This window comes from Neurospora crassa, linkage group III, assembly GCF_000182925.2.
Source record: "Neurospora crassa OR74A linkage group III, whole genome shotgun sequence".
Classification (NCBI taxonomy): Eukaryota; Fungi; Ascomycota; class Sordariomycetes; order Sordariales; family Sordariaceae; genus Neurospora; species Neurospora crassa.
In genome coordinates, this window is record NC_026503.1 from 435,177 (window position 1) to 459,868 (window position 24,692).

The 24,692-nt window shown below is 38.3% G+C and overlaps 6 protein-coding genes across 6 annotated transcripts; all 6 read right to left on the bottom strand.

Annotated features, from left to right (window-relative positions):
* Positions 1-13,343: 13,343 nt before the first annotated feature.
* NCU05673 (hypothetical protein) lies at positions 13,344-14,282 on the bottom strand (the record flags this gene model as incomplete). The annotated part of the gene is made up of 1 exon (XM_957694.1): positions 13,344-14,282. The coding sequence occupies one exon, from the start codon at positions 14,280-14,282 to the stop codon at positions 13,344-13,346; it is 939 nt and encodes a 312-aa protein (XP_962787.1).
* Positions 14,283-14,540: 258 nt separating this feature from the next.
* On the bottom strand, positions 14,541-17,419 carry NCU05674 (hypothetical protein; the record flags this gene model as incomplete). Its single annotated transcript, XM_957695.1, has 3 exons — positions 14,541-15,229; positions 15,320-15,952; positions 16,414-17,419. 3 exons carry the CDS (start codon positions 17,417-17,419, stop codon positions 14,541-14,543), a joined length of 2,328 nt encoding a protein of 775 aa, XP_962788.1.
* A 1,116-nt stretch (positions 17,420-18,535) lies between these two features.
* NCU05675 (hypothetical protein) lies at positions 18,536-19,102 on the bottom strand (the record flags this gene model as incomplete). The annotated part of the gene is made up of 2 exons (XM_957696.1): positions 18,536-19,000; positions 19,055-19,102. 2 exons carry the CDS (start codon positions 19,100-19,102, stop codon positions 18,536-18,538), a joined length of 513 nt encoding a protein of 170 aa, XP_962789.1.
* A 720-nt stretch (positions 19,103-19,822) lies between these two features.
* NCU05676 (hypothetical protein) lies at positions 19,823-20,281 on the bottom strand (the record flags this gene model as incomplete). Its single annotated transcript, XM_957697.1, has 1 exon — positions 19,823-20,281. One exon carries the CDS (start codon positions 20,279-20,281, stop codon positions 19,823-19,825), a length of 459 nt encoding a protein of 152 aa, XP_962790.1.
* Positions 20,282-21,028: 747 nt separating this feature from the next.
* On the bottom strand, positions 21,029-21,802 carry NCU05677 (hypothetical protein; the record flags this gene model as incomplete). Its single annotated transcript, XM_957698.1, has 1 exon — positions 21,029-21,802. One exon carries the CDS (start codon positions 21,800-21,802, stop codon positions 21,029-21,031), a length of 774 nt encoding a protein of 257 aa, XP_962791.1.
* A 1,952-nt stretch (positions 21,803-23,754) lies between these two features.
* NCU05678 (hypothetical protein) lies at positions 23,755-24,294 on the bottom strand (the record flags this gene model as incomplete). The annotated part of the gene is made up of 1 exon (XM_957699.1): positions 23,755-24,294. The coding sequence occupies one exon, from the start codon at positions 24,292-24,294 to the stop codon at positions 23,755-23,757; it is 540 nt and encodes a 179-aa protein (XP_962792.1).
* Between the last annotated feature and the right edge of the window lie 398 nt (positions 24,295-24,692).

Genomic DNA, 24,692 nt, shown 5'->3' on the forward strand with positions numbered 1-24,692 from the left:
CCTTTCCCTTTCTAATTCCTTTTCTAGTTCCCTTTCTAGTTCCTATCCCTATTCTTCTTCTTAATTCTATTCCCCTACTAACCTATTACTAAAAGATAATAGGCTTTCTATTTAACTTTTAGCGAACTTCTTCCTATAATTTTATTAATTTCTTTTAATAATTTAATAAATTTCCTACTAATTTCGAATAACTTTCTTATTTTATTTAAACGGAAAATTTAATTCTAAATTCTTCGAAAATAATAATTATAGAGTTAATAATATCCAATTTTACTTTCCAATTTCTATTTAAAAACTAATCTTTAACTACCCTCATACCCTTCGGTACTACTAATACCAATTAAATAATAGTAAGAATACTTAAAATAATAATAGAATATTTAAAATAATAATAATATTACTATTATAAATTATAATTAATACTACCCCAAATACAAATAACGCTACTATAAACTATAACTAATCCTACCCTAATTATAATAATCCTACCCCAAATTATAATAACCTTATTTTTAATTATATTTAATACTAATTTAAAAATTAATAAAAAATTTACTTCTATACGTAAACCGTACATTACAGATTCTAAACTATAATAACCTTATTCCTAATTATATTTAATACTAATCTAAAGATTAATAAGAAGCTTGTTTCTATACGCAAACCGCGTATAACGGACCCTAAATTATAATAACCCTATCCCTAACTATATTTAATACCGATTCAAATATATCTAATATTAATCTAAAGATTAATAAAAAGCCTACTTTTATACGTAAGCCGCGTATAACGGCTAAATAGAAGGCCGCATTAGTAATAATTACTATTACTCCTCCTATTAACGAACCGGTTAATAGTATAATTAGTACTTCGCTAATATTAATCTAATAACCCGTAAGACAATATTTAAACCGAGAACCGTACTATTAATAAGTATTATTTTTATTAATAATATATTAATAATTAGTAATATAGAAAATCGACCGTACTTTTCCTATTATAATATTTACTTCGTTCCATCCTTTACGCTTCGCCAATTATACGAAATATCCCCTTGCCTACTTATTACTAATAGTAGTAGAATTAAATATAATTCGGGGTTAAAAATTTAACGAAATACCGGCTAAAAAGAAGGCCAACTAAATACCTATTAGATTCTACTAAGTAGAATCCTAGGCCGTATATTATAATAGAATTAAATTAATTCCTTATATACTACAGCAAGATTAGATTAATTCCTTACGTACTATAGTAGGATTAAATTAATTCCTTTCGGTATAAAAGAAGGTTAATAGCTTAAGCCCTACTAAAACTAATAAAATAGTATTAGAAGGCTATAAAGCAATTTAAAATTTAAGTATTAGGGGCTAATTATCTATTAATAACTTAATTACTAATTAAAGCGAATTTAGTATTATTATTACTACTACTATTATTATCCTTATTATTATCCCTATTATTATCCCCCTTCCCTATTCCCTTCCCTATTCTTTTTTTTATTCCCTTCCCTATTCCTTATTCCTATTCTTTATTTTTACCTATATTCCTATCCCCTATTCCTATCTCTATTCCCCGATAATATTTTATTTCTTATTCCTACCTCCTACTCCTATCTATATTTTTATTCATTTTCCTTCATTTTTCGTCCTATTCTCCTTCTTTTTTCTATTCTTTTTTATTCTATTTTCGTCCTATTCCTTCTATTTTATTTACTTATTTTACTATTTAAACTTACTATTAATAATAATAAGAAGAATAATAATTTTTAATTTGATTTTCTAAATCCAACTCTCGCCCTATTCCCCCAAGGGATTATATTCTATTATTTAATACTATTAAGACTTTATAAACGGTTCTATTGCTTAATACTATTAGGATTTTACGGATAACCTTTATATAGAAGTTAAAAGTTATTAAAAATAATAAGAAGTTAACAAATAAAATAATACCGCTAATAACCCCAAGCTACAATAACCAACCGAGCTTAAAAACCAAACTAATACCGCTAATAATACCCAAATTACAATACCTAAACCAGCCTAATAATTTAAGAATTAAACTAATACTGCTAATAATACTATTACAGGCATTACTGCTATGTTCCTGTATATAGATGGGTGCTGTACTGCAGTGGTGCAGCCAGCTTGCAACTATCTAAGTGCAATACAGCAGTCACGTACACACGTACTGTAGCCCGTATACTCGGGTCCACAGCGTGCCCTATATAGTTCTTGTACGCGCATAGGATTCTCTTCCTATTCCTTGTACAATAATTAAAGTCTTAGCTTAGTGCTTGCTCGCGCCCCGTAATATTTTGTTGTGCTTAACTATCGTATTAACGTACAATAAGTAATTTTAGAAAGAATAAAGGTAATAAGAGACTATTATAGTAATTTAGTCTTTATAAGATTATGTTTGGCCGATTAGAGTAGTCGCTAGTAATTAATTAAAGTGTATTCGATACCGATCGATATAAAGCGAGAATTTTAATTAAGTATTATAATAATTTTAGAATTATAAACGCGATTATTGATATTTATTTTTATTTATTATTGGTAAAAATTATAATAAGATATTTAGTTCCGGTAATTAATAATAATCCTAGTAGGATTAAATTGACCTACGTAAGGTATTCCTTGTACTATTAAAAAGCTTCGACCTATTCTAGTATATTTATAAAGAGGAAGTAACTAGCCTTTTAATCCCTAAAAATTTCGCCGAAAAGGCTAGGGCCTCTCTTAAAATTATAAAATTATTTTATTACTTTAATGTTAAATTTAAGGACCTTAATAACGAAGTTAATACTATTATTGAAGTAAAAGATAAGTTAGTAGCCGCTTTTAAGAAGGAAGTTAAAGGTTTTAAGACCCGAATTACTATATTCGAAGTATTTAAAGTCTAATAAGTAATTCAAATTAATTAATAGTAATAGAAGTATAATAGTATTATTAAAAAAAATATAGTCCTATAAAAGAATATCGCCTCTCTATAGTCAAACAACGATTCCCTACGTACTATTATTAGTTAAAAGGAGTGTAATATTGTAATAGCGGAATAGTAATATACCGACTTACTAATTATATCCTAATTTTAAAACGATACCTTTAAAAAGATAAATATTAATTATAAAGAAGCCCTCGCCGAAATTAACCGGGCCAAAATCCTTCGCAAAGAATTTAATTATATTAAATAAAGGTTTAAAAATACTTAAATCGAGGCTTAATTCGGCGTAACCAAACCAATAGAAGTAATTATTAAGAATTCTAAATTCTTTATACGTATAAATAATAGTAATAAATCGGATATATAAAATGCCTAAAAGGAGGTTTCTAAAAGAAAAAGTATTAGCTGTACTAATAATAATAGTAGGGATAGAACTACTATTAACGGTACTAGTATTAGTAGGTTCGGCGTTAGTAGTATAGGAGGAGCCGGCGAACTTACTGGTTAAAAGCCTAAAATAGGCGGAGGATTTAGTAGATTTAGAGGTTTTAGTGGAGGTTTTAATAAATCTAAAAACTTTAGCGGAGGATTTAATTCTAATAGTCCTAGCGGTCTAAACGGAGGTAACGGCCTCGGCGGCTATTTTATAGGCCTAAGTAATTATTACTTTATCTCCGCACTAATAATCGATATTTATACCTAACGTTGTAATCTAACTAAAGACCCTAAGTAATTTACTAATAAAGAAAAGGATATATTTAAACGCTATAATTAATTTATCGCCTAATTAATAACTATTTGTATCCGTTAGGAAGTCGATAGTTATAATTTTATAAATAAGAAGACTAAACTCTTATATATAATAGGTTATTTAAACGGCGAAATTAGAATTACTATTGCTACTAATATAAGAAAGATCCTAGATAACCTTTATTATTCAGTTATTTAGGATTAATCTATTGGATAGGGATTTTTAAACTACTTAACCTCCTACTTTTAATAAGGTAATATTATTATTATCTTTAAAAAAGCTATAGCCTAATTAAAGTAAAGTACGGGCGCTAATAATAAATTTACTAATTTTACCGACTTTGAAGCGTAATTTACTATATTAACGGATAGGTGCAATTATAATATAACTACGAAGGTTCGTATATTGAAGGATAAAATTAATAGGGACCTCTGTACTATAATATCCTATTAATATAATACCCTTAATTGTAATAATTAGAAGGGTTAGGTAAAATTATATTGTAATTTATCTAAATCTCTTAATAATACTACTTTCTGCAATAATAGCGGTTAGGCTAATAGTAGCGGTAATAACGGCGGCGGTAACGGTAATAGTAGTAATAATAAATAAAAGGACTCCGAAGTAATAAAAATCGACCGGATTAAAATAAATAAAATTAACCCGGAAGTTGTCTAAGCCTGCTTCGTGGCTAAATAGTATATTAAGTATAGTAAACCCGGCTATTAAGCTTATAAATACTGTAACTAAATTAATTATAGTAGTAAATTTAAAGTTATTAATAATAGTAATTCTAATACTAATAGTAATAAGAGTAACGGGACCCAAAATAGGGGATCTAATAAATAGAACGTTAGAATTATAATAAACCCCGCGCCCTTGAAGGATATAGCTGAGATAACGGTTCCCGAAATTATTACCGCCTAATAATAGGGAAATAGTAAGCCTTCGGATTAAAATGCATCCGGAGGCCTAAAGGGGACTAAAGAATTAAGAAAGAGGAAATTACAAATAGTACTATCGAGAATATAAGTATTTAATAGGCTTTTACTTACTAGAAAAGCGAACCTTTATCTATAGAAAGTTTAAATATTTATAAATAAAATACTACCCTCTTATCCACCTATCTTTAATACCCCTAATGCAATAATAAAATTAATTGCGTATTATTAATTAATTCTAACTATATAAGGAAAACTTTTATTAATAGAACGTTCGTAGAAAAAGTATACTTTAAATTATATTAACTTAATAAAATAAAACCCCTATATTTAATAAATAGAAGGTTTAAAGAATAGGTTAAATATTATATAGAAACGACCATACAAATCGGCTGCTACAAAGAGACAATTAAGCTTTTTGTAATAGAATTGGCCTACGAATACCCTATAATTCTAAGATAGTTATAATTATAATTCCATAACCTAAAAGTTAACTAAGTAATTAATAAAGTTATATAGAATAAAAATTATATAGGAAATTATATTAATAAGGTTAAAATTATTAAAGTATTAATAATACTAATATCCTTAATTCTAAATATAATGCTAAATTCGCTCTCAAACGAATAAAGGATAATTAAGGTAGTAAAGCGAAGAGTAATTATTAATTCTAAAAAACCTTAATTAGTAAATTAAGTAGTAATAGACTAAATATTTATATATCCTACAAAAGCGCTAAAGGGGAGCCAAACTATAATAATAGAAGCTCCCTCGTAGCTAATAACGGTTAAGGAATTTAAAGAACCTTTCGGCCTTAATAGGAAACTAAATAAATTTAGAATAATAATAGAAATTAAAGGCGGTCGTAGAATATAAATAATAATAAAGCCAGAACGGATTAAGTACGTATATCTATACCGCTTCGAGCTAATAAACTTAGAAATAAACCCTCTTAATACAATAAATTTCCAATTAATTAACGTAGAAACCTTTATAATAATAATACAATTGAAGAATGTATGTATTAATTCAATTACTTAAGTAGAATTAGAAGAGCTTTAAAAAGATAAAACGTACGTAGTTATACTAACGTTATTCGAAGATACTTAGAGGGATATTATATAAGGTAGAGGGGAATTATATAAAAAGTATTTCGAAGACCCTAAGGTTTATAATCTTATTAACGTTTATAAAACCGAAGCGGCGGAAAATTAATTCTCTACTATAGCCTTTAAATTAAAGAAAACCGTTCGTACCTTCGTTAATCGAATATATAATTTAAAAGAGTAAGAACTAATGCCGTTTAAGTAAAAATTTGTACTACTAACGGAAATTAACCGGATTTGTAGTATTATAGAAAAGGATATACAAAAGTTTATAAATAAGTCTATAAAACTAAAATATACCCCTAAGGAAGTTAAAAAACACTTCCCTAATAAATATAAAGACCTATTTAAAATAACCAACCCTATAAATACGGAGGTACTACTAAAACACCGTTTATATAACTACAAAATTAAACTAATCCCGGGTAATAAACTATTATATTTAAAGGCGAGACCGATATTGCCGCAAGAATTCAAAGTTATTAAATAGTAGTTTAATAATAACTTCGCCAAAGGATTTATACGACCCTCCACATCCAACGTAGCCTCCCCAATACTATTAATATAGAAACCAAATAATAGTATAAAGATTTATATTAATTACCGGAGTATTAATAATATTTCTTTAAAGAATCGCTACCCCTTACTATTAATTAGAGAGACCTTAGACGTTATTTATAAAGTGAAATAATTTACAAAGGTAAATATTATTATAATATTTAATAAACTACGTATAACAAAAGGCTATAAATAATTAACGGCCTTTATTATACAATTCGGATTATATAAATTACTAATATACCCCTTCGGGTTATTAAAGGTACTAGCCTCTTTCTAAAACTTTATTAATAATATTTTATATAATATTTTAAATATATATATTATAGTATACTTCGATAACGTCTTAATCTTCTCTAAAACGTACGAGGAGTATATTAAATATATTAAGGAGGTATTTTAATAATTAATAAATACGGGTCTATAAATTAATATTAATAAATACGAATTTTATATTTAACGAACGAAATACTTTAAGCTTATTATTACCCCTAATAATATCGAAATAAATCTAAATAAAGTAGAAACTATTACTTACTAAGAAGCGCTAACCTTAAAGTACTAACTATAATAATTTCTAAATTTCACTAACTTCTATAGGCAATTTATAATCTAATTCTCTTCTATAATAAAACTACTATATAAACTTACAAAGAAAAGCGCAGACTAACAGTAGGAAAATAAGTACGAAGCGGTATTCCAATTGCTAAAAGAGGCATTTACAATAGTTCCAATCCTTAAAATTTATAATTAGGAGAAGCCTATAATAGTAAAAATCAATACGTTTAACTAATTGTCTAGGGGAACCCTATCTCAAATATATAACGATAGCCAACTCTATCCAATCGCCTACTTTTCAATTAAATATTTAATAGTCGAATATAATTATAATATCTATAATAAGGAATTCCTTACAATAGTAAAAATACTAAAAGAATAGTAACTAAAATTTAAGGGTACAACTTAACCCTTTAAAATCATTACGGATTATAAGAATTTAAAGACGTTTAATACTATAAAGAAGTTTACGCCTAGGTATATATACTAATTAGAATTCCTTTTACAATTTAATTTTATAATTAAATACCGGCCTAATTCTATTAATATAAAGTTAGACGTATTAAGTAAAAAGCCGGAACATATCCCTAAGGATACTTTAGATAATAAACTATAAACTAAGGAAAAATTATTAATCGACCCTAATCGTTTTAATAAATTATTTAATGAAGAAGACGGATTCTATATTAATATTATATTAGATACAAGGGAATTACTCGTTATTTATATATTTAAGGGCGAAGAAAGGGGCGAAGAAGGGAATAATAAAGCTAATTCAATAATTTATACTAATAATCTAATATTAAAATCTTATAGTAATTCGATAATAATAGTAAACATCATAGTAATTATTAAAGAAAATAAATAATAACCGAAGTACCTAAAGAAAGTCCTACGCATCCCCTTCGTAGAATACTACCTTGTTAATAATAAAGCAATATTTAAGGATCGAATTGTAATACCCCTAAATAATAATAAAACCTAATTAGAACTAATTTATAGGACCTACACCTTAATATTTAATAGCTATCTAAGGAGGGATAAAACGCTCAATCTAATAAATCGTATATATTAGTAGCCGGGCTTAACTATAGTAATTAATGTTTACTATAAAGGCTGCCTCTCGTACTTAAAGACCAAACTATTACAATTAGCGCTAATAGGTTTTTTAAAACTATTACTATTACCCTATATTCTGTAGTAAAATATTTCTGTAAATTACGTTACACTACTACCCAAATTAATAAAAAATAGGAAGGGAGTAGCCTACTAATATATAATAATAATAGTAGATAGGTTGATTAAAATAAAGTATTTTATCCCCTATAAAGGCTTATTGATTGAGGAACTAGTAGAAAAATTTATCGATTGTATTTATACCCTATATAGTTTACTAAATACTATTATATTAAATAGGGGAATATAATTTGTATCTGTATTTTAATAATAACTTTCAAATAAATTAGAAATTAAATTAAAACTCTCTACGTTATATTATAAAGAGACGAATAATTAAATAGAAAGGATTAATATAGAAATAGAATAATACTTTTAGATATTTATTAATTAGACCTAAAATAATTAAATTAACTAACTAGTATTAACTAAATTTTAAAGTAATAACCTTCAATTAATAACTATAGAAGTCTTACTATTTTTCGCTAACTACGGGTTTTACCCCCAAATAGGAACCGAACCTTTAAGACCCCTACTACCAAATATATTACTAAAGTAATAGTAGTAAATATTTAAAATAAATAAAGTTGTAGAGTGTTTTAAGGTGGTATAGAATAGGCTAATTATATTATTATAGTAGGCTTAAGACCGGTATAAAGCGGCAGCTAATATAAAAAAGATAAATACCCTTAAATATAAATTAAGTGATATAATTATATTAAATATAAAAAACTACGTTATAGGCCGGCTAATGGTAAAATTATTACTAAAATTCGAGGGCCCCTTTCGGGTAATAAAAGTAAATTTACATTCTTTAGAACTATCTTTATTAACGAATATAAAGGTTATATACGTAATTAATATATTTAGAGTTAAATTTTATATAGAGGGGCTACTAGGATAATCAAATTTAGTTACGGACGTTAAGGTAAATAACGGTATAATAATTACTAGAATTAACGATTTTATAGAAGAGAAACGTTAAGAATTTAAGGCTTTCTTAAATTACTAAAAAATCGGAAGTAATTAGTATTACTAAATTAAATAGATTTATTACCTACCTAATTAGTAATTAGTAACGAACTTGGACGGCTATAATGAATTGGTTTAGGAACTATATAATAATTGCCCTAAGCTAGGTCTCCCTTACCCAATTTTTAAAAAAAGATTCAAAGCGTAATAGAAATCTAAAGACCTTTCCAACCCTAACGAATTATAATTATAACTAAAGCTCCTATTACCGGTACTAATATAGCCTACGGATAAGTAAATTGATAAGTAAATTAGAAGGAATTTAAAATTAAATAAAAAGTAAGCGGAGAATTGAATAAAAAGAAAAGAATTTAGTTCGATTTATTCCGTACACCCTAATCGAATACTTTATAATATACCCTTTTATAAAATAATTATTAACGGTACTGAGAGATAGTACGTTTTACGGCGGTTTTATATCTCCTATTCCCTAGAGTAGCCCTATATAATTAATACTAAATTAGAAAATAAGAAAAGTTTAAAAATTTTTATAAATTAATAGTATAATAATTAAATATTTAAAGAAAAAATAAGTTACAGTAGGGAATTAAATGCGCGAACTCTCTAATACTTATACTAATAGCGGCTACGGGCGTCCTACGCAAACCGCTATACTATAGGCGTCCTTATAGCACCCCCAATAGGGTTAATAATAGTAAAAATCGTTAAGGTTCTCTATATATAATAATTAGACTAATTTCTAGCTTACAAATAGATTATTAAAGGTAATAATAACTCTTATAGTAAAAGAGTCGGATTTAATAATATTTTAGCTAGTATTTTACCCTTAAGCGGGAATTGGGGCACCGGCGGGCACTAAGCAGCTTCCTATTTTAGTAAAAGTTTTACTGGTACTTAATTAGGCGCAGCTATAGGAAGGATTAGGAAGGCCTACTTTATTGATAATAATGGATTTCTTCGAAGGGAACTTTATTTTAGAAGGGGGTAGTATTATAAATATTACTACTATATTCCTATATATAGATAGGTACTATATTACAATAATATAGCCAGCTTACAATTATCTAAGTATAGTACAGCAGTCACGTGTATACGTACTGTGGCCCGTATACTCGGGTCCACAGCGTGCCCTACATAGTTCTCGTGCGCGCACAGGATTCTCTTCCTATTCCTCGTACAACAATCAAAGTCTTAGTTTAGTGCTTACTCGCGCCCCGTGATAAATACCCAAACTATAATAACCAACCAAGCCTAAGAACTTAAGAACTAAACTAATACCGCCAATAATACCCAAACTACGATAACCAACCGAGTTTAAGAACCTAAGAACTAAATTAATACTATTAATAATACTTAAGCTATAATAACCAACCGAGCCTAAGAATTAAATTAATACCGCTAATAATACTTAAATTAGTCTAATAGCCTAAGAATTAAACTAATAAGCTAATTAATATCTACTCTCTAAGAATATATAATAAATATTATTATTAAAATTCGGGCTATAGGTACTATAAGTTCCTAATAAACCTCTTAAGCTTTATTATTTCTTTAATTATATAAATTATTATTATTAAGAAACTAATATGCAATAAATATTACTACCAACAATCGGGCTATAAGTACTGTAAATTCTTAATAAACCTCTCAAGCTTTATTATCTCTTTAATTATATAGATTATTATCGTTGAAAAATTAATTATTAATTTAAAGAATATAAATACTACTATAGGCAATAAATTTCAACGGACGAAATAATAGCGAAGAAGGAATCCTAACGAAGTACTAGCCAAGAAGGTTACCCCGTGCGAACGCCTAACTATTAAATAGAAAACCGAGCCGGCTATTAAACCGCACGCTTAGTATAGTGATTTAAAGGAATATAGTTTTATATTATTAAAGTAAATTTATTATTAATTATCTATTTCTACCCTCCTAATTACTTCCCCCCTCCTCTACCCCCTAGGTTATACCTTTAAACTATAAGTCGTATATAAGTCCTAAACCGTTGGAAGGTGCTAATACTATATTAATTCCACTACCTACGGGTAAATAGGTAATAATCCGAGCTGAGGCGGGTAGATAAGTATAATACTATATACTACAAACCTAAAAATTCCCCTTCTATCTTTTTTTCCCTTTTTCTTTTCTTCTCCCTATAGTTAGTATAATTATTAATCTAAAGTAAGACCTTAACCTAATAGAAAGGTAAATTAATATTATATCCTCTAACCTACTACCTACGGGTAAATAAGATATATTATAAGTAGAGGTAGGTAGATAGTACGTTTTTTATTTAACTATAGGAAGAAAAAAGAAAGAAAGAAGAAAGTAGAAGTGAACTGTATTAATTTAGTCCTACCTTAATTAATACTTTATTACCCAATTTACTTATAAATACTTTATAATTTTATTACGAAGTCGGTACATTTCATTAGCCTCTCTTATAACTAAATTATCCGTATTAAAATTATTTAGCTAACCTTCTTCTTTATTTAGGGTAGCGATAATAATTAACCTCCGAATTACTTTCCGAATTTTTTTAAATTCGGGCTATATATCCTTATACTGAAATATAAAGTTATATAAGCTAATAGTAGTTAGAATAATATTCCTCTAGCTTAAAATACTATATTTTTAATCTACCTAATAGATATAGAACTTTTTAACTAAAATACCCTATATAATTTCGGTAGTAATCCGAAACGAATTATAGTATTTATTAAATAATTCTTCCTTATTTTAGAAAGCTCCGCAACCTTATTCTAATATATAGTATCGAATATTATAATATAGGACTAGTAACCTCTTTATTCCTAAATAACCTATATCCCCTAAATAATACTAATCGTTAGGGATTTGAAAATTATAATTAATAGTATTATTAAAAATATAAGAATCGTAGGTAGAGCCTTTCTAACCTACGTATAAATAAGTAAAGCGCTTATTTATATTAATAGCGCCTAAAACGTTCTAAATAGTAAAGCTTTTACGGGTAATTTATACTAATACCTAGTTAAGCTCTATACGTATAGTAAAGAACTTCCTATTTATTACTCCGAAGTAATTCTAGAAATAGGGATACTATTTACTATCCCTCCGGATCCGAGGTTGAACTTCGGGATTAAATTATTTAATAAAAGTATTTCCTAATTTAAGGAAGTATTCTATAACGTAGTATAAAGCCCTATATAATATAATAAGTCAATTAATATAATAATATTAATAATAATATTAAATCTATATTAATTTGTAAATAGTATTAGAACTATAACGAAATTTAATACCCAACGTCCTTATTAATTTACCTTAAATTAGTAGGCTAATAGCGATAATAAACCTATATTTACTATTAAAATACCGCCCCTCCCGCAAGCCGCTATAAATATAGAACTAAAAATAAAGGGTATCGAAAGTCTCCTTACATATACGAAATTCGTTAAAGAAAAGGTTATTTAGTATTTAAAGGTAGGATTCTACCGCTAATATAGGAAATAAGGCGATTGTTTAGTAATAGATTAGTCGGACTTTACTCAACGGTACTAGGTCGTACAATATAAAAATATATAGAGCAATAGCAATACTAAAGGTAGTAAATTATATTTATATTTAAAAATCCTTATATTCTTCGTCCTTATTATTATATACTATATTTAAAATTAGAAAATTAACCGAACTAGGAAAATCGATAAAGTTAATAAAATTACTATATAAATAAAGAAAAATAGAAGGATTTGGAGGAGAAAATTAATTTAAGTAAATTAGGTAGTAAATAACTATTTATTAGTATAATAGCATTTAGAATTAACTAACTTCCAACTTTTCTAATATATATATATTAATAATAATAATAAAGCGCTATAATATAGGGTATATACACTAGATATTGAAGTTCAATTGTAGTCCTTACTATATTACGGCTCAAAATCGAGGCGTAGTACAGTAAGGAAATCGGTTAAGAATTAAGGAGGTTCTAGCCCTCTAATTGGTCAAATTAACGATTTAGAGAAAGTGCAGGTGGTTGTAGGTAGTTGCAGCGACCTGCATGAAAATTAACTATTTTTACTGCGATTTACCGGACACTACGCAGTTCAGTAAGCCAGTATGCTTACTACGACCCGAACCCTGCAAATCTGAATACCCTCTAACTTTTTACTGCGGTAACGAACACGCCCCTACTTGATATCCCTTTGAAATTGCCACGTTCCCTTAAAAATCTCACCATACATGATTGCCCTGCATTCACGCCTCCATCACGGACCGACCTGCTTCAAGACGTTTACCTGGAACTCCTCAGACTGTATCGTGTCTTCAGCTTCAATTCTCCCTTCTCTCGTGACTCTCCTCTTCCTCATCAAGCCCTCCCGCCCTCTTCCAGTACTTCATGTACTCCGCAAGCCGCTCAGCCTTGGTTCCCGGAACAGCTTTGGGTCGGATATTCGACTGTTTGCAATTGATGAACTTTGGTGAGGGAAGAGGCAACGGTTCTGGCTCCGGCTTTGGTTCTGATGTAGTATTCTTGCTGGTGGAAGTCAAAGGTACAGGTGTGCAGCTGATGAAACCGCCCTTGGCAGTTCCACGTGATCGGCGCGCCGGGACGTAGCCTCTGGCCTTTCTCCGACGAGGAGGTTCTGCTTCGCTCCCGTTGAGTGCCGAGCTGTTCTCGATGGTCTTGTTCCTGAGCGAGGACTCGGTGGGAGGCGGAGCGGGGATTGTGCGGACGCGGGGATCTGGAAGATTAGAAAAAGGGGAGTCCGTTGTTGTCCTAGAGGTAGGAGCTTCCGCCACGTTTTGTTGGTTCTTGTCATGAGTTTCGCGGTAAAGTTTCTCCAAAGCAGTTTCGAGACGGCCCAGTAGCACTTCGAAGTGACTTTGGTGAGTATCGCCGTTCTCTGAGATATCCAAGTCGTTGTGTTTGGTCACTTCATGGCCTGGGGTGTCGACTTTGTTGTCGATGGAGGAGTGCGCAGGCATTTTAGCGCGGCGTGCTTGAAGGTAGTCGTAGAGTTTTTGGTGCGCTTTGTACCAGACGTAAAGTTTCCCTGTCCGGCGAGTGTCTTCGAGGAAAGCGGCTACGTGGTTGAGAGTGAGATCAACTTCGTGGCTCGAGATCGTTTTGGCCCGTTTCTTTACCGGGCTATCAATGCTGGTTCCTTCCAGCATCCTCCTGGTGTCTGTAACGAAGGTGAAAAAGTCATCGGCAACTCCCAGATCATCATCACTGCGCGCAGGGAATGGCTCACTTCTTGATGCCATGATTGTAAAAGAACCAAGATTGTGAAAAGCAAGTTGATGGCGGAAATTTGCACGGTTGGAAATGCCGTGTACAACATGTGTTCGTTCACATTGTGGAAGAAAAGTTTTACGGCCAGGTAGTACCAGGTTGGAATATTTATAGAATTTGGAGGAACAAATAGAAACACGTGAATGGAAGCCGACTTCGAGAACCTGAATCCCAATTTGACCCTCCACGGTCGCAAAGCTCATCTAGGTTTGAACTGGATCCCCACAACTCTAGTCGAACGTAAATTCTTCCGTTACTGTCTGATCCGTGGAACGGCGTGGGCGGAGGTTACGGCGAAGGAAACGGCGTATGTGAAATGGGGGCGCGGGTGATGATGATGATGATGATGATAGTGGTGTAGGTGAGGCACCACCATCCTCCGAGTCTCCTTCCTCCAATTCTGTATCCCCCTCCCTTTCCTCATCCGAGAATCCCTCCCATTCTTCTTCCTCACTTTTCATCGCCCTCCTTCTCTCCTTCTTCCATGCCTCCCTCCTCCAAAATACAATGCTCTTCCTGGTTTTTATCTTCTTGCTCTTTCTTTTCTTCTTTAAGTCATCCTTTTCCTCCTGCTCCTCTTCCTCTTGGTCATCGTCCTCCTCATCAGGAAAGCCTTCCCATTCTTCTTCCTCCTCCTCTCTCTCCAAAGTCCAGTCATCTTCCGTAACTTCTTCTTCTCCTTCTTCTTCTTTGAAAGAGGTATGAGGAGACGCAGAAGGTACGAGATCAGGCGGAGGCCAGGTGTCTCTAGATGACCCCAAATGGGACGTAGGTGAGATATGTGCAGCAGCCTGTGGAGTAAAAGTGAAAGAGGGGACAGCTGTAACGAACTGGGAGATGGGAGGGGATATGGGCGAGATGTAAGGTGCTGGGGAAATAGGTAGCTGATGGCGCGGGGATGGCGTTCGGGGATAATGCCCTGCGATATTGTTAGAAAAGGTAGGTATGATGATACCCGCGGTCGGGTCATTATATGGTTGTTCTGTAGAGGTACCCCCGTTGTTCGTACCCAAGTCCGATGAGTTGTCTGAATTGGTACCTGTAGGACTGATCTCAATGCTGGGGAGAATGGTAGGGGTACTGGATGTTCGTTGAGGTGATAGTGTCATGGATCGCTGGCTGGACTTTTGGCTCGAGTTGGTGCACTCTTCGTTGTCACTTAGACCGTCGCTGTTAGAGCCATCCATGCTATCATCGAAGTTCTCGTCCTGACTTGCCGTGGCGTCCTTCATGGCGTTCTCTCTGACAATATCCCATAGCCCACCGAGGCGGCGATCATCGAGCTGAGCGTCGGGGCCGTCGACATCGTCGACAGGATCCACAAATTGCGGATATGTGACCATCATACGCTCCCGAGTCTCCTCATAAACTTCTCCTTCGCCACTCTTCAGACGTTTGGCCGGTCGGGCACTTTCTTCATTCCCAAGATCCCTTCTGGTCCGTTCTACTTGCTCATGGTCAGTTGGACTCATGCCCTCGTCGGCAGTTTCCCAGCTTTCGCTTGTGCGAACTGCAGTGGTCCAGGTTTCGTCTGAGCTAGACGGAGGGTTTCTGAGTACTGATTGCTCCATCCTTGCCGACAGACCTTCAGTGTCACGCAGACAAGCATGAGGAGTCCAGCGCCATCTCGAAGAATTTGTACCTAGTCAGATGTGGGGTGGTGAACAATGAACAACCTCCCTTTGAAGTAAGCTGAGGCGGATGAAGCAAACAGACTTCCGGAACAAGGGAGCCGTGATATGTACACTACAAAAGGCCATTATTGACGCAATGAGAAGGGGGACAAAAACATCCCAGGCTATACCATCGAAGGACCAACAGACCTATATCACATTTCATTCTCTATTCCAGTCATCAACAGCGCCAACATGTACATGCCTTCCTTTCCATCACTTCTTTCCCGTGCCGTTTTCCATCAACTATTCCCCAATCAAGATCATAGCTCGCAAACTGGGCTTGCTGGGCAGATGCTGGGCTTGAGCACAGCAACTGGAGCTTGCCGTGACGATGCAACGTCAGCGGCGGGACGGGAGGTCGAAATTGAGGCTACCTAAGAGACTAGCTCGAAGGAGGATGGATTACAATAAACAATCCACATTCCACCTCCCCACCATTCCGCTTCAGTCTCGGAGTTGCTTTCGAAATCCCATTCGTCGTTGTCTTCATCGTCTCCATCGCTTCCCTCATCCTCATCATCGTCCATGAAGGATCCTTCGGGCTCCTGGTCACTACAACGATTAACTGCAGGATCGTAACCTTCCAAAGCGAGAATGTCCATCCCTGGATACCGTACCCCTTCAAAGGGGAGCTCGTCCTCGTCGTTCGAACATTCGTAAATGACGGTCGTCTGCGGCCCCACGGCATCAATCGGGGCGTTAAAGTCGGGCCAGCTGCAGTATTTGGACGCAAAGATTTGCCGGTTTCCTTGTTGCGATTGTGCTTCGAGGGATGTCTCGCTATCGCTATCGCTATCACTGTCGCTATTGCTGTCGCTATCGCTGTCGCTTTCGTCTTCGGCCATGTCAACGCCCTCATGGTCGCTACTGGGTTCGTCGCCAAAGACTACTTCATCCCACTCGTCTTCCTCCCAGCCTTCCTCCTCCGAGTTTCCCTCGGATATTGAGGTGTACGATGAGAAATTCGAGATGGACCTTGGCAAGGACGAGGAGTCCCCACTGGATTCGGAAGAAGGGTGCTGCATGGGTGATGCTGTGGCGGACGAAACATTGTGAGGTTGAAATGCCGATAGTGAGATAGAAGGCAAAGGGAAGGGAGAAGATGAGGGTGTGCCGGAAGATGGAAGGCCGGTATCCTCCTCGTCGATTGGCTCGATTGAGTCCATCGACAAAGCCACTGTTTCGTACTCAGGGGTTGGTGGGACGGCTTCGATATCCTCCTCGATGCTGGGTTGGATGTGGTTGGTGTTGAAGCCTTGTTCAGGTGAGGGTGTCTCGGCCTGGTGATGGGAAGTGGTAGGCTCGTTGTTGTCCTCTATTTCGGTGTCTTCGGCGGCACTGTCGTCATTGAAGCTTTTGTTTCCGCTGGTTTTCAGCCTTTTTGGCGATCGACTTTCTGTTCTGTCCTCCAGACCCCTTTTGGACTTTTCCATGTCGTTAGCCTTCTGAAGGGACGAAGGAAATTTGTAACACTGACGCTGCTGTCCATTATGGGGGAAGGAAACTCGATTGTCTGATGTGTCATTGTTGAGGAATCAGGTACAGTAGAAGGTATATATGGTTCGGTTGTGACGGAGTACAGGATGCCAGTTGTCGCCTGTGGACGCTGTGGTCGGTGAACAATTTCGTTGGTGATTGTGGTAAGAGTAGGAAAATTCAAGGTGGGCCAAGACCTATGCCTCTTTTGAAGGCCATGATGGACGGGGTGAATGTTCAACCTGGAATCGATTGACCCTTCACCTGAAGTTCCGAGCCCACACATCGAGGGTGAATGATCCATCCTCAATTGTCCGTGCACTCGTAGTAACAGGAACGATCCAGAATTGAAAGCAGATTGTCGACAATCAAGAAGGATAGGCGTAAACAAAGATATATCTATATCACTTCTTCTTTTCTTTCGATACCACTTAGCACGCAACAACGCTCGTTGCTCACAGGATCTCCCAATACCCTTCCTTTCTTTACTTGAAACTTCTTCAAAATATAGACATTTCTAGGTATAGCCATACCATCAGTCATAACTGACCAAACTAGTGGCCGTTCCTTGGTTTCAAATCTACCTCCAATGCTTATAAAATTGGCTCCTCCACGTCCGCCGCCTTTGCCTCTTCCACCCGCCCGACTTTGAACCCAAACCCAACAACACACTCTTACCAGCAATAATAGCACTAGTAATCCGCCTCCATCGTTATCGTCGTTACCCCGGAGTATAGGACCGCCACGGCCACTACCGCTCACTAGCGACGGCTATTACTAGCGCGACGCAGCGGCGGCAGTACAATATTCTCCTCGTCGAACGGCTCTCTACCCAAGGTCCCGCGAGGGCTAGGGCGCGGAGGTTACAGGTTGAACATCTCATCATCCCAATCTTCTTCGTCTCAATCATCTTCGGAGATAGACGTATAAAATAAGGTAACTAATGGAGGCGGGGGCGAGAAATTAACCCTGCTGGAGGCAGGAGGTGGGGAGGAAGCGGTAGCCAACAAAATTGGTATTGGTAAAAAGTAAGGTAACTCTATAAGAAGCAGAGATAGAGAGGGAGAAGGATTCTAAAGCTGACTCAGCAAGGGCGAGGGAAATGAAGCCGCATAGGGCAAGGTAGAGGCGTTTTTGTTGTCCTCTACGGTCAATTCCCGGGATCTTTGTGTTGGAGGTGTAGAAGAGGTATGATGCCCATCTGTAGTAGGCTCGAGATATTCGGAACTGATTTCATTCAGGTCGCCTTCGATGGTGTCGACAATGGTATCGCCAATGCGTCCTAGGGGTGGCACGTTGCTCTCGCTGTACCTCGGATGGTGGCTGGCCTCGAAGCCAGGGAGTGTTTTCGCCGATGCAGAAGGCTGTCGTGGCTCGGGTGAGTTATATTCGTTGATCGGAGTGGGTGATTTCTTGTCGCCGCTTATATAGTCGCCATTAGAACTTCGCTCGTTGTCACTGTCGTTGGCTCCGGTGCTCTGTAGTCTTTTGGGCGGATTGTGGTCTTGTTGGTCTTCTGGACTCAAACCTCTCTTGACCTGTACAGTCTCGTGAGCCCGACGCGTGAACGGAAAGTGGCTGGTGATACTAACACTGCTGGCCGACTTGGGTGAAGGAGACTCAAAGTTTGCATGGGCCATGTTGACAGTTTCTGTTCAAGTCGTGACGTATGGCTCGTTGCGACAAACATATGGATGTGGCCTGTTGGGGTTGGCAGACAGATGACTTATTCGGAGGTGTTTCGAAGAAGTAGTTGTGGTAGGAGAAAATAGGTGCTTCCTTTGAATGCTACCTATGCTGTACGGGGTGAATGGCCCATCCTCAGGTTTTGTAGATGCCACTGAGCCAGCCCTGGAGTAACAGCCCATTCACAAGGGAGGAAAGCCAACTTGAACCTAAAAACTAGGGCAAGCCATGGGATTATCCACTCCTCATGCATTGCGCGAGTGTCCCTCGTTGTTGCTGATGCTCCTGACGTATTGTGGCCCTCCATGTAAAGATGCAAAGATATCACGAAGAAAACAAAGAAAGAGGGACAAAATGAGGTAATGGATTTCAATCGCAGACTCGAATTCGCTCTCATTAGCTACATGTCCCTGGCCTACGTACGGGCGAATAGCGACCAGTCTGTCCACGGGCCCAATCAAGTGCCTAGTCTTCTGGAAACTCTTCCGGCGATGGTTAATACCGGCCCCAGTCAAGTGTGCGACGTCGGGAAGTCTAGTGGATTTTGCTTTCCATGTAGATATGATTGTGACAGCCTAGATGCTCGTTCGTCTTTGTCTGCGAGTTGGATGAGGTGTGTAACGAGGGCGAAGGGGAGGCAAAAGAGTCGGTCTTCGATGCGCATTCTCCGTCTCCTAGGGGAGCTGTTCGCTTTTCCTGGGTAAATTCGCAGGAAGTTCGGTGGTTCCATCCGCAGTCTCTCCACCCTCCAAAGTTGCTGCCAGCTTTGCGCCAACCTTCATGATGCTTGATGTGTCGTTGATCTGTATTCCCTCATCCTTTTGCTCCTTAGTTTCCTTCGCCTCCTCGACATGATCGTGACAGCCAAAGTCAGAGATGTCGAAGAGAGATTCATCTTCTGGGACATCCAGATTGTCGTTCGAACGACAGTTGTCGATACCGGGATGATTGCCAGGATGCTCAAATGCGTTGGGTTCTCCGTTCATCCCCTCCAAAATGCCCTTTACCCTTTTCGCTAGTCTCCTAAGGGCCTCCGGCGTGTTGATGACCTCATCGATGGCTCTGGTTGACTCGCCTTCGCCTTCAAGGCGCTTGGGAGATGACGGTGGTGTCTTTGGTAACTCCGTGGACATGGCTAACGAAATGTCGAAGTCAATGCTGGTAGAAAATGGCGAGCGGTACCTCCAGCATAGAGGCAGGAATGGAAGCACAGACTGGCAGGTGGCTTCCTGTCCAAATTTTGAGAGCGAGGGTTTTGACGGGCGAAGAAGCGTGGTGGCCCATTGATGGCAGTGAATGGGGAAAACCCCAGAAGGACTGTCACCAGAACCTCCCTAAGCTTGAAACAAAAAGCGCGTTGAAGGTTCGCATCTTAACACCAGGTTTGGAGGCCGCATTGTTTCGCGACCTTGACTGCCCTGTGCTTTGACGGCTTGACCGTTGTTCCAGGAGCTTCACTTGAGAACAGAAGAGTGGCCGGCCCAGAAGACTTTGCTGATGGAGAAGGGAGTCGCTGGCAATATACCTCTATCCAAAAACTTTGAAGGGATGCAGTGACCAAGTTGTTTCAGCAAAGGAGGATGTTGGTAAAGGTGCCCGATTGCACGACAAAGAGGCTTGTGAAGCAATTGTCAAAATGTTTGTGATGCCAGTGTTGTCATCGATATATTCTTCCCATTTGCTGTTTTGCGGTGTGATGGTTTCTGCTTGCGTGTCTGCAAGATGGGTGATCCATGGTGTTTCTAGTTGACACTCCTGCTGCTGATATGGATTGCTGATGCGACTGCCTGTCAATTGCAGGCTTTGGTGGAATTACTGACGTTGGATCGGCTAGTGGCCACACCTACTAAGGCGCTTCACGGTCAGCTCGGGAAAGAACATCATGCCCTCCATCCATAATGGTTGAAGTTGATGCGCGGTCGCTTGTGGTAGTTCTCATAGTCGGCTTCGCTTCTGAGCGACTGGATTATGGGATCTCTGAGGAAGGGGTCGACAGCTCGATCGGCACGGTTGCGGTTGTTGTGCTCGTTAAGAAAGGGACCCATCAAGTCCACTTGCGGCGAATCCTCCAGGAACAGGTCTTTTGGGGTTGAGGGATCGCCAACGCTCCACGGTGAGGATATGCACTCATCCTCAGGGATATTTGCTTCCTCGTTCTCGTTCTTGTCCCTATCGGAGTAGCCGTCGTCGTCGTCATCGTCGTCATCGTCGTCCTCGTCATCGTCGTCCTCGTCCTCGTACTGATCCATGTTGCTATCACCACCACCTGTCGTTTCCTCGGTCATGTCAACATCTTCAGACACTCCATCAGGCTCTGGCGATGTTTCGGACTGATCTTGCTTCTTCTGCGTGTTCAACATGACAACCAGCCCTTTGAGGGTTTCCGATATCTCCTTCCTCGTCAAAGTAGCCGACTCCAGCGATACCTTATCTTGACCTTGTTCCTTGTCCCTCGTCTTTGCCGCTTCCTGTTTGTAATATTCGAGTAACTTGGCGCGAAATCTTTTGCGTGTGACCTCATTCATTAGACCAGTCGCTTTCTCCACGGCCTCCTCCACGGCTAACGCCATGCGCAACCTTTTACGCCTGTCCTCGTTCGCCTCGTCAGGTGCATGCTCCGCGGCTGAGCCCATCGTTCTGGGCCGTTTAGGCATGATGGAATTCGATGTCTGGTTGTTGAGTGCCTAGACTTTGCGAAGTAGGGTTGGGTGGTGATCTTGCGAGAAAAGCTGAAAGGAGGAGGTGCGTGGAGTGTTGAGACGTCGCCGTGGTGGGTATTTAACTGCAACCGATGAGCCATTATTCGATTATTCCCCAAGTGCCGTCATCTCACCTCCATACACCAGCTATTGCGCCTCGAGAGTTGCCTTCACCCATACCAACAATTCTCCGGAGAGGTAAGAGAGCCATTGTGTAGCCGGCTGGGGTCGCGAAACTTGAAGGTTTGGGGCTCCATCGTTTGGTCGTGATGGTTTTTGTCGCGAGTTCTGAATAGCATGTACAATAAATAGGAGGGGCGGCTCGTTATGGGTTATTGGCGCGAGGCTGTAATAGGTGGAGATGAAGGTGCAAAATGAAAAAGTTGGGATGGAATCCAGGGGTCGGGGCGGAGTGGAAAATGACTGCAGAAGAGGAGCGTTGTCGCCAACGTCAATTCATGCAGTGCCTGCCATCCTATCTTACTAATCGCGGCGCGGCTGCAGCCCAGGCGTCTCTGATGAACGTGCCTACCTTACAGTACGTCCGTCTGATGCTAATACCACTATAACTCCTGTAACGTGCGAAAGGTACACCCCGATTGGATTGTGTACTTGCGGTGTGTATCTCCCTCTAGGTAGCTTGGCCTGCCCCGACTTTCGCTCTCTTCGCTCTCGGAGGGGAGTCATCAATCAAGCATTTCCCCCGATCACTGGAATACCTTCTTCGCCCTAGATGCGCTCGATCGCAACTTCAAAGCCTCGACGGCAAGGATTCAATAAGACTTCCATGTTCCTCCCTTTCTCACGAGTCACGGGCTCGCTCAACTTGGACCCTTGACATCAATACATGTATCCAAAGATGCCCAGAACGGTGTCCCTAGCCGGGATATTTCCATCGAAACTAAAACCAGATTGATATACACCTCTAGATGTCGGATTCCAAAACTTTTCCGCGCCTCTTGCTGTCTCTCCTCCCACTTCAATGCCAACTCTCCACGGCTTGACTCCGGCACAACTGCTGACTCCAAAATCTATCTGCCTGGGTACTGGGAGACGAGAATGGAGATCAGTTCAGGATGAGTGGTAGATTTACGATACTGCAATGATTCGAAGGATAGGTACATCGTGAGCTTCCCTGAAAATCTCGGCACACCCACCTTGACCCTTGTGCATACACGCACCCAAAAGTTTCCTTGGCATGTAAGAACCTAGAGGTAGGTAGACACTACCAATTATCTTCACCAAAAAGCACTTCAACCTTGCTACAACTCATTATGAGGTATTATCCAAAGCGGGAAGGCATGATGACAATACGTCCGGAGGCATTTGAGCATTAATGGCACCGCCACTCCGGTGTTTGCATTCGCCGTCCCTGCTTTTTGGAATGTATCAGAAAATGATGATGAAACATCATCTTCGGAAATTCCTGGAAACATTACAAGGCTTGAGGAACGTGACAAAACTTGGGTAGGTACCTCTACGTATAGCTTTTGGGGTGGGTGTCCGGAAGGTTAGGTAATACAAGAAGTCGGGAAGATCAAGCACGACTCAACCTTACCGTTTCGTACAAGGCGAGGAAAGGAAAGAACCTCGTATTGTACTGCGCAAGTGCATCCACACTAGGGGTAACTTCAAACATCAAAAATCATCATCATGGACCCATCATTTCAGGTCAGACATCAATCACTTCGCATTGTGTCGTAACCGGTTCCTATTCCCTGTGCTCCATCGCTTCCATCGAACGGTCGAGGCTTCGTCCTTTACTCATGTCCGCTGCATTATCAACATAATCATCTTCACCATCAATCATCACAAAGGCCAAGAGCAGGAGTCACCCGCAAATGTCTTCAATTTTGCCGATGTAAGTATACTCTTCGGACTTCAATCCCCACCAACCACACGGGCACTCAATCCATATCATCATACCACACATCCGTGAAATCATCCTCCCGACGCCAATCGTACGCCTCGTCCTCTTCATCATCAACCTCCTTCTTCTCTCCCTCCTTGCGCTTAGGCTTAGGAGCCTCAGCCCAAGGCGGCATCGGACCCGCGGAGCACACAGGGCACCACGTGGGCGCAGGCGTGGGCATCAGTCCCTTCCTGGGCTTTGCGCAGTCCGGGACATAGCGACGGGCTTGGCTTGGACTCGGATTGGGACTAGGTTGCCACTTGTAGTGGGGGCATGTGCAGCAAGTGGTGGTGGGCTTGGGGTTGGCGGCACCCGGGGCAGACTGGGCGTCGTCGGACTTGCTGTCCGTCTTGGTGGGCTGGCGGTGCTGGCGGTTGTGGCGGCCGAAGCTCGCTGGGATAGTGACTTTGGTTCCGGTCACTTGGATGGTGGTGTTTGTGCCGGGGACAGTGATGGTGGTGGTGGTCATGGTGGTGGTCGTGGTGGTGGGTTGGTCGGCCTTGCCGACGGAGACGTTCTTCTGAGTGGAAGACATCTTGTCTGGTTATAATCGTATGATGTCGAGAGAGATATTTGCGACGTCGGTAGTGGTACGCTGTGAGGTGGCGGCGTGGTGGTGTTGCTTTGATGGTAGCAGGGAAGATAGGTATCAAGAGCCGATTTTGTTTCGAGATTCGAAAGATAATCCGTTGTAGAGAGACGGTCGACGACTGAGTTCGATGATGTGGGAAAAAAAAAGGGAAGAAGAAAAGTCATATTCCAGCAGGGGATTGGTTTGCTTATATATACCTCTAGAAATTCAACCTTTGCCGAAAACCTTCATGCAACCTGTTCGCCTTCACCATCGAAGTAATGCTTGGTGAATGACTCCCATCTGCAGTTCAAACCTGCGAGGCTACTTACCTATCCAAGGAAAAAAAAGGTTCATGCAGG